The sequence below is a fragment of the Martes martes genome, assembly GCF_963455335.1.
Source record: "Martes martes genome assembly, chromosome: 8".
Lineage (NCBI taxonomy): Eukaryota > Metazoa > Chordata > Mammalia > Carnivora > Mustelidae > Martes > Martes martes.
Window position 1 is genome coordinate 62,920,092 of NC_137895.1, and position 13,801 is coordinate 62,933,892.

The following is a 13,801-nucleotide window of genomic DNA, read 5'->3' on the forward strand; positions in this document are numbered from 1 at the left end:
TCCCTCTCCCTCTGCCTGCCACTTCCCCCACTTGTGCTCTCTCTCTCTTTGTCAAATAAGTAAAATCTAAAAAAAAAAAAAAAAAAAAAAAGGGTGACTACAGCACAATGAGATATTATAATAGTGAGACAGACCACATGCACTTAACTTTCATTGTTACAATTATTCCATTTCATTATTAGTTATTATTGTTAATTTTTTACTGTACCTAATTTATAAGTTAGATTTTATCACAATTATGTATATATAGGAAAAACACAGTATGTATAGGGTTTGGTACTATCCACGGTTTCAGGCATCCACTAGAGATCTTAAAATATATCCCTTGCAGATAAGGGGTTCCACTGTACAATGGAAAGCAAAAAAAGAAGCAAAAAGAAAGTAAAATCAATAGAATGTATTAAGTAAAATAGTAAAAATAGCTTTGCCACAATAATTATAAAAAACATAAATGGGTTAAGTGTACCAATTTTAGATGATAAAATCATACCTACAGATTATCTATGAAGCATAAAGGAAGATTGAAGACTGAAAATAAGGGGAAAGGAAAAGATGTAACAGGAACAGTGAACCAAAAGAAAGCTAGAACTGCAATTTTAATAAGAAACAAAGTATAATTCCTTGAAAGAAATAGCTAAAAGATAAAGAGAATTAAGTGATGCTAATAATAGAAATACAATGACCAAAAGCATATAATCCTATAATAAAACCTCCAAATACTAAATAAAAAAAAAAAAACGGATGATGGGTATTAAGGAGGGCACATGTTGTGATGAGCACTGGGTGTTATATGCAACTAATGAATTGTTGAAATCTATATCAAAAACTAATGATGTACTATATGTTGGCTAACTGAACATAATTTTAAAAAACGGACAGAATTATAGTAAGAAATACATCAGCAATATTTAGAGATTTGAACACCTATCTCTGAAAAACTGATGAATTACATTTACAAAATTTCAGTAATAAAGTACTTTACTTCAAAAGATCTGAGAACTGTATACTCAAAATGCAGAAGTTACCTATTCTTTTCAGAAAAACATGAAGTACTCAAAAAATGCACTAGACCTCAAAGAAAGCCTTGACACCCCACCTTCCCAACCTGTAATCTTTCAGATTATGTTCTCTGAACATAAAAATGAAATAACAATAGTAAACGTATATCTATAGAAAGTTCTAATCAACATGAAAATTATATAATGTGTTAATAAATAAGCTTTGGTCTGGTGGGGCAAATCATAACAGAAATTGCAAAATAGTTCAAAATAAACTTCAAAGAAAATACTAATTGAGGAACAGATAAGTAATAGTTGGGAGGAAATGTATAGTTTCATCTATAGTAGTCAAAATGAACAAATGATCTAAGTATTAAACTCAAATAGTTAGATAAAGAACAACAGAACAAGCCTAAAAGAAAAAAAATTAAAAAGATCAGAAATACATGAAATAAAGATTAACAAAACGAGAACTGATTCTTTAAAAGAAGAAAAATAAAACATATGTCTCTGGCAACAATGATCAAGAAAAAAATGATGAAGGAACAAATACATAAGAAAAAAGAGTAAACCTTTCAGATATACCAGAGAATATCAGAATGATAAAAGAACATTATAAACACTTATTCGCTAACAAGCATACAACAGGTATAAGTAGAAATGGAAAATGTGAATAGGCACTAACATTGAAAAAATGGAAATAATAATCAAATATCACTGTCCAAATGAGCCCAAAGTATAAATATTTTTATAAGTGGATGTATATAACTTTCAACAAATAGATATTTAATATAAGTAGTTCCAGAAATTAAAAAATAGAAAATTTATAAATTCATTTTGTGGGGTCTTAAATGATTCCAAAGCAAAACAAGAATAAAAAAATAGTAGGTCTGTTTTACTTATCAAGATAGATATAACAATTTTTTTATTTTTTATTTTTTTTAAGATTTTATTTATTTGCCAGAGAGAGAGAGAGAGAGAGAGTACACACAAGCAGCAGAGCGGGAGGCAGAGGCCCCGAAAGAAGCAGGCTCCCTGCCGAGCAAGGAGCCCCATGTGGGACTCGATCCCAGGACCCTGGGATCATGACCTGAGCCGAAGGCAGCAGCTTAACCAACTGAGCCACCCAGGCGTCCCAAGATATAACAATTTTAAATAAAGTATTGTTTAAACAAACCAAATCATATATAAAAATATAGCATAACTATGGTTTTTCTCATCCATGCAATCAGTTTAACATAAAAAAACTGTTTTACTTTACTACACTAAAAATACTGAGTAGAAAAATTATAGAATCATAGATGCAGAAAAATACAATTAATAAAGTTTTGTACCCATTTCATTATTAAAGACTTAGAAACTAAATGAAAACTATATACTGAAAATCTGTAGCAAGTATCATAATGGAAAAATTTATATGGTTTCCATCAAGATTAGAATACTCACTATCACCACTAGCACTACAATCACCACTATCATTTAACATAATTTTGGAGGTCCAAGTTGATGATAAGAAAATTTAAAAAGCCTAAGATGTGTAAGGTTTAGAAGTGAAGAGATATAACTCTCCACATTTGTACACCTTTCTATATAGAAAGCCTAACAAAATCAAAAAATTATTATAATAAGAAAAACTAAAAACTAAACTTTAAAAAATTAACAGCATCCCTCTAAATCAACAATAACCAACTAGAAAATATAAGAGAAAATAGGGCCACTTATAATCACAAATAAATACATACCAGTATGTATTCATACAAACATCCATATCCATGTGTAGATATATGCGGATATGTATATGTTTATAATTATGAATGATATAATCTTGTATATATGTATCTATTTGGATATATGTGTGTATATGGTATTTATAGAAGAAAATTTAAATAAATGGAAAGATATTCACAATACATATTTCACAAAAATTTGATGCCAGATTTTCTCCAGTTAATCTATGAAGTCCACACAAACTCCATCAAAATTCCTATGTGAGTATAAAGATCCATAAATCAGTAACTAAATCAATTTGTGAAGAAAAGAAAAAAGAAAGAGTGAAGGTGACAGTTGTGGGTGGGTGGGTGAGGAAGAGTTACCATATGAGATATTAACATACATAATATCAAAGTAATAAAATCAATATGGTACCAGTATGAGAGCAGATAAAACTGTGGAATAAGAATAAAAGTGAAAAATAGCCTCATGTAATATTAAAACATGAGATATGATAAAGGTGGTACCACAAATCAATAGAGAAGGGACCTCTTATTTATACTGATGTTGGGAAAACTACTTTATTACATGGAGAAAAAGTAGCATGGAACATCTGTCCCCCTTGTACCACACATAAAAATAGACTTGCAGTGATTTAAAGAACCATATGTAAAAGGTGAAACTATAAATATTAGGATAAAATTTAATTTAATATTTTTATAAATTAGGAATGAAAAAACACTTTTAAAATATGACTCCCCAACATAAAAACCCTGAGGCAAGAAATTTCAGTATGATAAATTTCAGTATGATAAAATTTAGGATTTAATTTCATAAAAGATATTGTGGAGAAATTAAAGATGAGAGAGTAAGAGATAATTGTATCATGTAAACAACATTATATTAATATTTATAATTTAAGCAGAATCATCAAAATTGCCAAGAAAAGTGTAGGAAATATAATAGAAAATGGACAAAGAAAATCAATAAGCATCTTGAAGCAGAAGCCTAGAGCTAAAAAAAAAAAGGACAGGATGCTTAAACACACTGAATCAGGAAATCACACATTAAAACATCAGTGAACTATCATTCTAGACCCGTTGGAGTAGTCAAAGTCTGAAAGTTAGATAATTCCAAGTGTTAGTGAGGCTGTAAGGGTAGGAACTCCCTCGCAGTAAAGGTGTGAGAATAACTCATAAGTACTAGCAGTACTTGGTGAATTTATGTATGCCTGTGCCTTATGAACCAAAACAAGATTTATAGCACAACAGCTCCTGTGTGAATATAAAAGCACATACCAACAAAAAAATTAGCATTTTACAAAGGACAATACATTAAGATCATATAGCTATCATATTCATGTGGGTGTCTATGGTAAGAGGACACGAAAAATGGAATGAAAAAAGCAAAATAAAACAAGAATGAAAACTTGTCCCAGCCTATGAGAATAATGTGCTCTGCACTGAGAATAGCAATTATCTTAACTCTGCCTCTAAGTTTCAATAAAATATGAAGAAGAGGAAGAAATGCAAATTTTGTTCACTAGGAATATCTGCAATTGTTTACTAGGCATGAAGAATGCTGGAATTCAATGAACACATGTGTATGACACCTAAGTTTGAATTGGAGCTTTGCAGTTCCTAGTTTGAGAAAGCCCTTCATCTTTTGTCTCTCATGACAGACTTGTAAAAAGAGTTGAACATTTATTGTTATGCCTATTTTTTATTAAAAAAAAATGAAGCTCAGATTAAGTGACCCGTTAAATGTCCTTTAGATAGTAATTGGTGACACCAAGCCTTCTGACGGCTTTATACTCTGATGTCCTATAGCTTGAGCCATATGAAATGACTGCTAGGCAACTACTCTTTACCTATTAACATGACCATTTCATACAGTTTATACTAAAATATAAATGTCTCTTTTTGTGATAAACAATGAGAGGTTCACATAATTTAACTGCAAAAAATAAAGGAAAAGTTTGGAAGAGAAATTCCAAAAGGTAAATATTCATATTCCTGAACTATAAAATTTTATAAAATTCAACGATGCCTAATGTAGAACTCTTATTAAGTGATACATGAAAGCACTGAATTCTTAGATAATATAGGCCCCAAGTGGCTTTCTGAGAAAAAATTACCTTAGTAAAGGGCCAAAAAGGAATCCAAAAAAAGAAAATGATTTTTGTACCTTAGGAGAACCATATATCCAGGTATGGCAGATAAAGAATAAATAAAACTGCCAACTGCTGACAAGATTAAAAAGTACTGAAGCATCATGGAGCAGTCATGTCCTTTGTCACACAGTCCAAGAACTGCAGATGAGTTTCCTGGTGTTTGAATGCAGCTACAATTTTGGAATACCTGTGTGAAAATAATATATTATCCTATTTAAGAAAGTAAAATTTTGAATACAAATCACAAATATTTTCTATATAGCCAACTGGATCAAGATGGAGACTATTTATTCTCTTTATTCTCATCTCGATTCTGGTCCCTGTCTGGATTATAGCATAAAACAAGACATGGAAAGGTGGTTTTAGAAAAATGCATTTCTTTCTAAATATGTGAAGTAAACTTGCAATAGCTCAGATATTCTAAAGTCATGTCTTTTAAAAAACGTATAAAAAATGTCTTTAAAAACGTAATGTTTTGTTACAACAGGAAGTATAATAAAGTTTGCTTCAGAACACTCAGTGGAAATATTTAGATACTTACGAATAAAGTTTTATTTCAAAAAATACAGTTCATTTCAAAAAACAGAGTAAAGCCAGTCCTTTAAAAATTCTTGTATGTTTCCAGGTTTTCATAAGAATTTTATGAAAAATTTTTGAAAGTTTTACTTTATCACCAACCAACATTTTAAATATTGTAACATTATTTAGGCAAAGAAAAAAAAGGCTAATTCCATCTTCTTAAAAAGCTGTCAGAATGTGAAAAATACAGAAAAGGAGAAAAAAATGGCAAAGCAATTAGCTGGATAATTGAGATAAAAACCACCAACTTCATCTCAATGATAAAAATATTTTAGTCCAGAGTATTTTTAAAATGAATTATCTGAATAATGATATTACTGCTATAAAATTAAAGATCAGTGATCAGTGTCCACTATATTCAAAAAAATTAAAGAAAAAGATTAGTGGTCAGGCATTATGGAGTTAAAATAAAATTTATGGAATAAAAAGTAAATCAAATGAACATACAGAAAGACTTCAATTTTACTTTTATCAAATGAGGGCCCAGTTCATGTTGGAAGTTTTCAGTGCAATGCATAAGACCAAAGTTCTGTAAAAAGACCAATAGAATGTGTTACCATATTTATTCCTGCTCCAACAGATGTCTCACAACCAGCAAGACAAGCTGACATATATGACACACCATTGTTTCCACACACAGGGTCCCATGTTTTAGTTGGACAGTTGCAATCCCTGTTACAATCAGCAAGGATGGTATCTCCCACATATAAATCTTGTTGCATTCTGAAATGATTTAAAATAATGCATGAATGTTGAAAGACTATTAGAGCATTTTCTTTTTCTTCTTTTCATCTTAATCCAAGATTTTATTTCCTCTCCTCCCCAAAGTAGAAAGAGGAACCTTCCCACTATCCATGTGTGGACTCAGTACTAAGCTCTGGCATTAAAAAATACCTGCTTTGGTGACCACATAGCCACTTTTCAGTGGTTTTCTTCAGATAAAGAAATAGCCAAAACAGGCATTAACTGAGTGCCTATCACATAGAAGGTGCTTTTTCAGGTATTATTTGAACTCAAAAATGAAGATGACCGAATCCCTGTGGTTGATCCATATGGTAGTAACAAGAGATCTTATGCTTGAAAGCAATTTTGAAGATCAGAATCTGTAAGTTCAATTTGTAATGCAGATAGTACATTTAGCTTTAGAAAGCTAACTACTTGAGTAAACAAATACATTCTCCTAGTATAAAGTATGTGCAGTGGTCGCCAAAATGGCAAGATAGGTTGTTCTGGACCAGTCTTCCTCCCAAGAAGACCAATTAGCAGCTATCCATAGATAAGATACCATTGTGAAAATCCCAGAACCTGGGGGTGAAGCTAAAGTACCCCCCTGGACCATGAAGACCTAGAGAAACCACATTGGAATGGCACAAGGAGCAGATGCACTCTAAACAAATTGCCCCACCGCCAGCTCAGCATAACGCCACACTGGGAAGGCCTCCCTAGGCCTACAATTTTGCCAGTGGGAAGCGAGAACCCAAGGTGGACATCAAGCTCCCTCAGCATTGTGAGATGTTTCCCAGGAGGCCCATTCAGGTCTCACCTCATGAGGATCACTGGGAGAATCTGCAGGCCTCACTTATTAGGAATTAGGTAAAGAAGGAGAAAGGGGACAGGGATTACAGCAAGCAGCACTTAGATCTTGGCAGACTGTATTCTTACTTGCAGCATTGACCAAGTACAGATCCCAGCCTGTGGTACAGCTAATCTACAGAGCTGAATGGTGGCTCCTTTTGGCCAAGGAGCTCAGCTGGCACTTCTGCTTGATTTGGGTACCTAGTCAACAGGCCATGGTGGCTGTGGAGACAGTTCAACTGCCCCGTTTGGGCAGAGAAGCAAACTCACAGACCTGCCTACCTACTGAGCACAGCCTCCAGTCCCACCCATCCAGAAAGCTTGGCCAGAGAACCTAAGCCAGAGAGTCCATCCTATAGCCCTGCTCAGTCTGGGAGTCAAGCTAATAGCCCTGCCCTACTGTTAAACGTAACCTCTGGCCCCACATAACCAAGGAGCCTGAACAGTAACCCTGGGCAGCCTCAGAGCCCAGACTACAGCACCACCCAGCAGTATAGCCCAGCCTTCGGCACTACCTGAAGTAGTAGTGAACACAGCGTGAAGTCTTGCTCAGGCAGGGAACCTAGTCAGTGACTCTACCCCATCATGGAGCAGAGCTTGCAGCCTCACCTGATGAGAGAAAGTGGATAGTGATCCTACCCAACCAGAGGACACAGTTTCTAGCACCACCTAACTCTGGGATACAGCTAGAGGCCTCTCTCCTCCAGAGGGCCTGGCCAGCAACCTTGTCCCAACAGTAGAGCACGGTCAGCACCTTGTGAAGCTCAGCCTCAACAAAAAATTAGCAGAGAAATTAAGAAAACGATCCAATAATTGCATAAAAAAAATACTTAGGGAATAAATTTAACCAAGGATGTGAGAATATGTACACTGAAAACTATTAGACATTGATGAAAGAAACTGAGGAAGACGTGAATAAATAGAAAGATATTCTAAACTCATGGGCTGGAAGAATTAATATTGCTAAAATGTCCACACTACCACAAACAATCTGCAGATTCAGTGCAATCCCTAAATAGATTCCAGTGTTCCACTGGCATTTTTCATAAACGTAGGAAAACAATTCTAAAGTTTGTATGAACCCACAAATAAGTAGCCAAAACAATCTTGAGAAAGAAGAACAAAGCTGGAAGTATCACACTTCTGGATTTCAAACTATTTTACAAAGCTACAGTAATCAAAACAGTATGACATTAGCATAAAAAAGAGTCACAAAAATTATGGAACAGAATAGAGAACCCAGAAATATATGTGCTGCCGAAGCGAGCACAGAGAACCCAGAAATAAACCATGCATATATGGTTAATTTACAACAAGAGAACTAAGAATTTACTGTGGGGAAAGGATATTCTCTTCATAAATGATGTTGGGAAACTGGACAGCCACATAAAAAGAGTGAAACTAGACCATCATCTTACCCATACACAAAAAATAAACTCAAATGGATTAAAGATTTAAATTTAAGGCCTGGAGCCATAAAATTCCTAGAAGAAAATATAGTGGGTGAACTCTTTAACATCAATCTTGGCAATGATTTTTTGGATTGACACAAAAAAGCACAAGTAACAAAAGCAAAAATAAGTGGAACCACATTAACTAAAAAGCTTCCGGACAGCAAGGGAGATCATAAACAAAATGAAAAGACACCCTATGAAATGGGGGTAAATATTTGCAAATCATATATGTGTTAAGCAATTAATATCCAAAACATATTTTAAAAACTAATAAAACTCAATACCAAAAACTAAAAACTAATAAAACTCAATACCAAAAAAGCAAACAAGCTGATTTTAAAATGGGCAGAGGATCATTTTTAAGCCTTTTGACTAAGACCAAGTGTTAAAATGGGCAGAGGAACTAAACAGGGAATTATCCATAGAAGACATACAGATGGCCAATAAGTAAATGAAAGGATACTCAATATCACCAGTCATTAGAGAAATAAAAATCAAAGCCACAATGAGATATCATCTCACATCTGTTAGGATGTATTATCAAAAGTCAACAGAAAACATTACTATGCATAAGCTTCCTATAAATTCAGATTAACCCTCAAATACATATCCAAAACTATTCAATGATACAGACATAATTAGACAAATGAAATGTATGAATTTACGTATGAATTAATATATCATGTGTTAGGATTCAGTTATGCTGGATGTGAGCTCATTGTGGAAACATATAAAGGTGATTGAGACTTTATAGGTAAATCTTAATTTTACCCACTTATGAAATCATAAAGTATATGGATCATGTATCTTAATACAACCTAAGACTGTTGGTAGTTTGTTTGATATCCACTTTAATATCTACTAGTATCATACACACACATGTGCAGTCATAAACTCACTAACCCTATGATATGTTCCCAACCACTTTAATAAGCCTATAGCCTGGAGGACTAGGCTTATAATTGACAGATGGAGGAAAGATAAAGACCATGGATTATTGTTGTGGATTCTAATTAGCTAATGATCTGGTCATGGGTAATCATTGAATAAAATACATTATTAACTGTCCTAAAAGTATGATATTCATTAGAAAACAACATACCCTTCATAAGTGGTGGTTATGCCAGCAACTGAAGAATTATCACAGATCATGAGAAAACACAAAAAATGGAGAAGATACTCAATTAAAGATAACCAACATCCTATGTGGGCAGCTTGTTTGACAGTAATCTTGAACTTCTTCATAATTAAACCACCAGCTATATATCCAATGCATATTGGAGGTAAGTTATAAATGCCTATAAATGTAAATAAAATGTTATTTACAAAGAGACTTAGCAAAAGAACAAATATGATAACACTTATCTAATATGTCTTATGTAGGAAACCATTTAGGTCCAACTCACAGTGAAGAAAGTTGATTGATTTTTATCTCCATTTAGTTAAAATACCATGTATATATATATATATCACGTCTTAGGTTGTATTAAGATATATGATCCATATACTTTATGCTTTCATAAATGGGTAAAATTAAGAATTACCTACAAGGTCTCAATTGTCTTTATATGTTTCCACAATGGGCTCACATCCAGCATAACTGAATCCTAATACATTATATTAACTAAATATAATCTCACATCTGTTAGGATATATTAACTAAATGGAGATAAAATTACATACAGAGAGATTTTTAAATGCCCCACAATGTCAAAGTATTTTGAAGACTGTTATCACTATTCTTCACTTAATTAATTATAGTAGGTTGTAAATTTCTTGTATGCAGGGATCATATTCTACATTTCCTACTTTTTTTTTTTAAAGAAAGTTGATTTTCTTTTTTCTCTTTTTATTTGTTTGTCAGAGAGAGAGAGAGCGAGCATGAGTGAGCACAGGCAGACGGAGAAGCAGGCTCCCTGCCAAGCAAGGAGCCCGATGTGGGACTTGATCCCAGGATGCTGGGATCATGACCTGAGCCAAAGGTAGCCGCTTAACCAACTGAGCCACCCAGGCGTCCCTACATTTCCTTCTAATGGTTCAGGTAGGAGTGACAAGTCAAAGTTGGCCATTAGTTTATGATTAATATGATTTTGCAGTTGTTTATACCCACTCTAGATGTTGAGAATTTGACTTAGGCCAAGATACTTTGGAAGATTGCTGAGCCTGTGATTGTCAAGTACATTTATATTTTGTGTCCCTTTCCCTAAAAAGGGGGGAAACATCAAGAAAAAGGAAAAGATAGTGCTTGGTTGCATCCTTACAATGCCAGGGTAAGTGAATCCCATCAACATTTTCTTGGGAGACTGGTTAAAAATTCATTCCAGAATACCACACCAGATTGTCTAATTTAGTATGTTTGAAGTGGGCGCCAGGTATCTGAACTTTTAACAAGCACTCTAGTTGATGAGGCTGCAGGCAGTCAGGGAAATTCACTTTTCAAAACAGTAAAAAGCTCTCACGGGAAAGCCAAGGTGGAAGAGAGCCACTGGAGTTCATGTGGTCTCGGGAGAAACAGAATGCTTGGGCTGTAAAGACGCCTCAAACCACCAGAGGGCCCAGGGAACTAAGGAATTCATAACCTGGAGTTAAAAGAGTAAAACTCAGACTCCGAATGAATTAACATCGTTTTCCTTTTTACATTAGTGGTTTGCTTCTCTGAAAATTATCTCTAATCTGTACATTCCCCAGGATTTCCAAAAATATTTTGAATTTGCATTCTGACTGGAGAAAGACCAGAAAAGAAAGCCAGGATTTCCTGGCTTCTTTCCTTCCCTTCCTTGTTGATTTCTCTGGAGAATGGAAGGGGGAAATGCACCAGAGACAGAAACATCTCCACATATTTCAGTTTGGGAGTTTGCTAGACCCGTCATCATCACACTGTTTACCCTTTCATGGTTAAAAAAAAGGTGGGGGGGGGAGCTACTGATATAGAGAAGGATAAACATACCTATTAGAAAGATTGCCTCTGAAGATGATTTTCCATATTGCTGTTCCAGATATTTAGGCATGAAGGTGAACATATTAACAAATGCATTGAACTGTACAATGCTAATTAGTATGAAAAGCATATAAATTGGGTTGCATAAAAGACTTTTCATGAATGGTAAAAAATCTGAAATGAAAGAACGACAATAGTGTTAAACTAGCTTGACTTTGCATTTTGAAAACGACTTTTTCTAAAACATCAACGTCCCCTCTCAAATTAAGTTTTTCTGCTTATGGTGCACATACTTGTTTTTGTTTTGCTTTGCTTTATTTTGTTACCTCCTGAAAGCTAAAGTTATATCACTTTGGTACCCTCTGCAAGTCAGCAATGCAGCTGACTGTGCAGGGAGCAGAACACAACTGTTTTACCATCACTAAGTCACCATTGTGTCTTAAGGAAAAACTATAACATAATCCAAATATTGTCTGTGTTCACACCAGTTTCTTTTTTTTTCTTCTTTTTTTCCTTCTATTAATATCCTCTTTTTCCTAGAGATTGCCTAGAATGAAAGATGCTTGTTCTGTTTTTTAAAGTTTAGAAGGAGATCAACTTGATAAAGTTCACAGTCAAATATTGATATTATTGTTCCTGACCGTTTAAAATATGTGGGAATTTATGGTATATAATTTTCTCAAGTGCAGGATTTTCCTACTCCCACAGAATGACAGTTTGGTCCTGCCAGTAGTTCATACTGGACACACAATGAAACCACCTAAGGATCTTTTAAAATACAAACTCCCAGGTTCTACTCTCTGAGATCTTGATTCATTTGGTACATACAAAGGATTATGTAAATGATATAACCCAAACTTTCCGCTGCCAGTATGGACTGACACAGCTCAGGGCCAAACTTGTGACCCATTTCTTGGAAATGTTCTAAAGTCATCCTGCCACCATTTGGGGGGTAAAGTCCCACCTATAATTACTTTTCACTTTTCCTATCTTCACATTCTTTGTCTTGATTTCCTTACTTACTGTGTATTTTTGGTCCAATAAACTGGCTGAAATCTAAATAAATTCAGAGACAGAAGGGTGCATAGCTTAATGCAAAGAAACCTATTGTAGCTGTAGAATTCCTATTTGTGGATAAAATACATGGCAGGTGAGAAGTGCTCAGAGCACTTTGGAGATTTTTAAGTTGTCCATGTCTGTTGACACCTCTGTTCTAGTAGATAAGTCTCAGTAGTTCAAATCTCTTTTCTATATGTCGCATAATAAGTTCAGCTGTTTCCTAGTTGTGAAAACTGATCTTGCAGATCACAAACAATATTCTATGTTAAAATCTTCTATGAGTCTGTATCAACCTTTCAGAAGGAATTGTGAGTATAATCATGACCACTCTGAGAATTTTGAAAGTTTCTGAATTGGCTTCTAATGATCTGAGAAGTATTATGTTTAATAACAGTTTAAGTGAATGTGTAATTGTTAATAAAAAATTCTGTGCAAACTGGTGTTATAATTTATGGGTGATGGTAGAAGTAGCATCATCAACAGTAATAACACTAATACTAGTAGCAGTAATAATAGTAATATGTGCCAGCGCTCCTTCTACTCTCACACAACAACTCTGTAATAGTAAGTACTGTTCTTAACCCATTTTACAGGTAAGGAGACTAAATCTCTCTTCACCTTGTAAATGAACAATCTTTAAGAGTTCCAAGGCCCAGGCCATACCTCATACTAATTAAATCGGACCTCCTGGGAATACTACAATATTTCTGGGCATCAGTAATTTTTTTTTTAATTTCCCAGGTAATTCCAATATATGGACCAGTTTGAGACTCAGTGTTCTTGAACATTAAGTACTTAGATTACTTTAGCTTAGTTTCCCACAGAAACACTTTCTATAAATTATTCTTTGAGCTTTTATTGAAGATGTATCCAAAAAGAAAAAAAAAAACACCTGTTCTATAAAATATGCACTTGTACTTGCTGGAAAACTGGGTGGTTCCATAGTGCTTGCATTATACATCATATGATAAGTTTTTTTTTTTTTTTACAGTGTGTTACTCGGAGAACACTTTCTCTTTGAGAATTCTTCTTCTCTCTATCAAGTATAGAGAGTTCTGTGACCTCTCTTTTCTTTTTCTGTCTTAACTTGGAGGAAGCTCATAGTTAAGCTAACATTTTTTGTTGTTGTTTCAGAACTATACATTTATTTGCAATAGTGTATATTTTTCCTCCTTTTGTTCTCCATTTGGATTTTTTTAAATTAGACCTATGTTCTCTATAAAAAAGGATTTTTTAAAGGCAAATGAGAATTTATTTATTTAGTGCCTGAATTAACATAAGATTTTGTATATATGTTGATGACAGATAATTTGGC

At 34.0% G+C, this 13,801-nt stretch overlaps 1 protein-coding gene across 4 annotated transcripts in view; it reads right to left on the reverse strand.

Annotated features, from left to right (window-relative positions):
* SLCO1A2 (solute carrier organic anion transporter family member 1A2) overlaps positions 1–13,801 on the reverse strand; it is a 45,360-nt gene that overhangs the window by 10,550 nt on the left and 21,009 nt on the right. For all 4 annotated transcript variants that reach the window (XM_080811045.1, XM_080811044.1, XM_080811046.1 and 1 more), the window contains exons 9-12: positions 11,437–11,601; positions 9,592–9,787; positions 6,018–6,183; positions 4,896–5,068 (exon numbers count right to left, since the gene is read on the reverse strand). In XM_080811045.1, the coding sequence (XP_080667171.1) occupies positions 4,896–5,068; positions 6,018–6,183; positions 9,592–9,787; positions 11,437–11,601 (700 nt within the window). The remainder of the gene's footprint in view (positions 1–4,895; positions 5,069–6,017; positions 6,184–9,591; positions 9,788–11,436; positions 11,602–13,801) is intronic.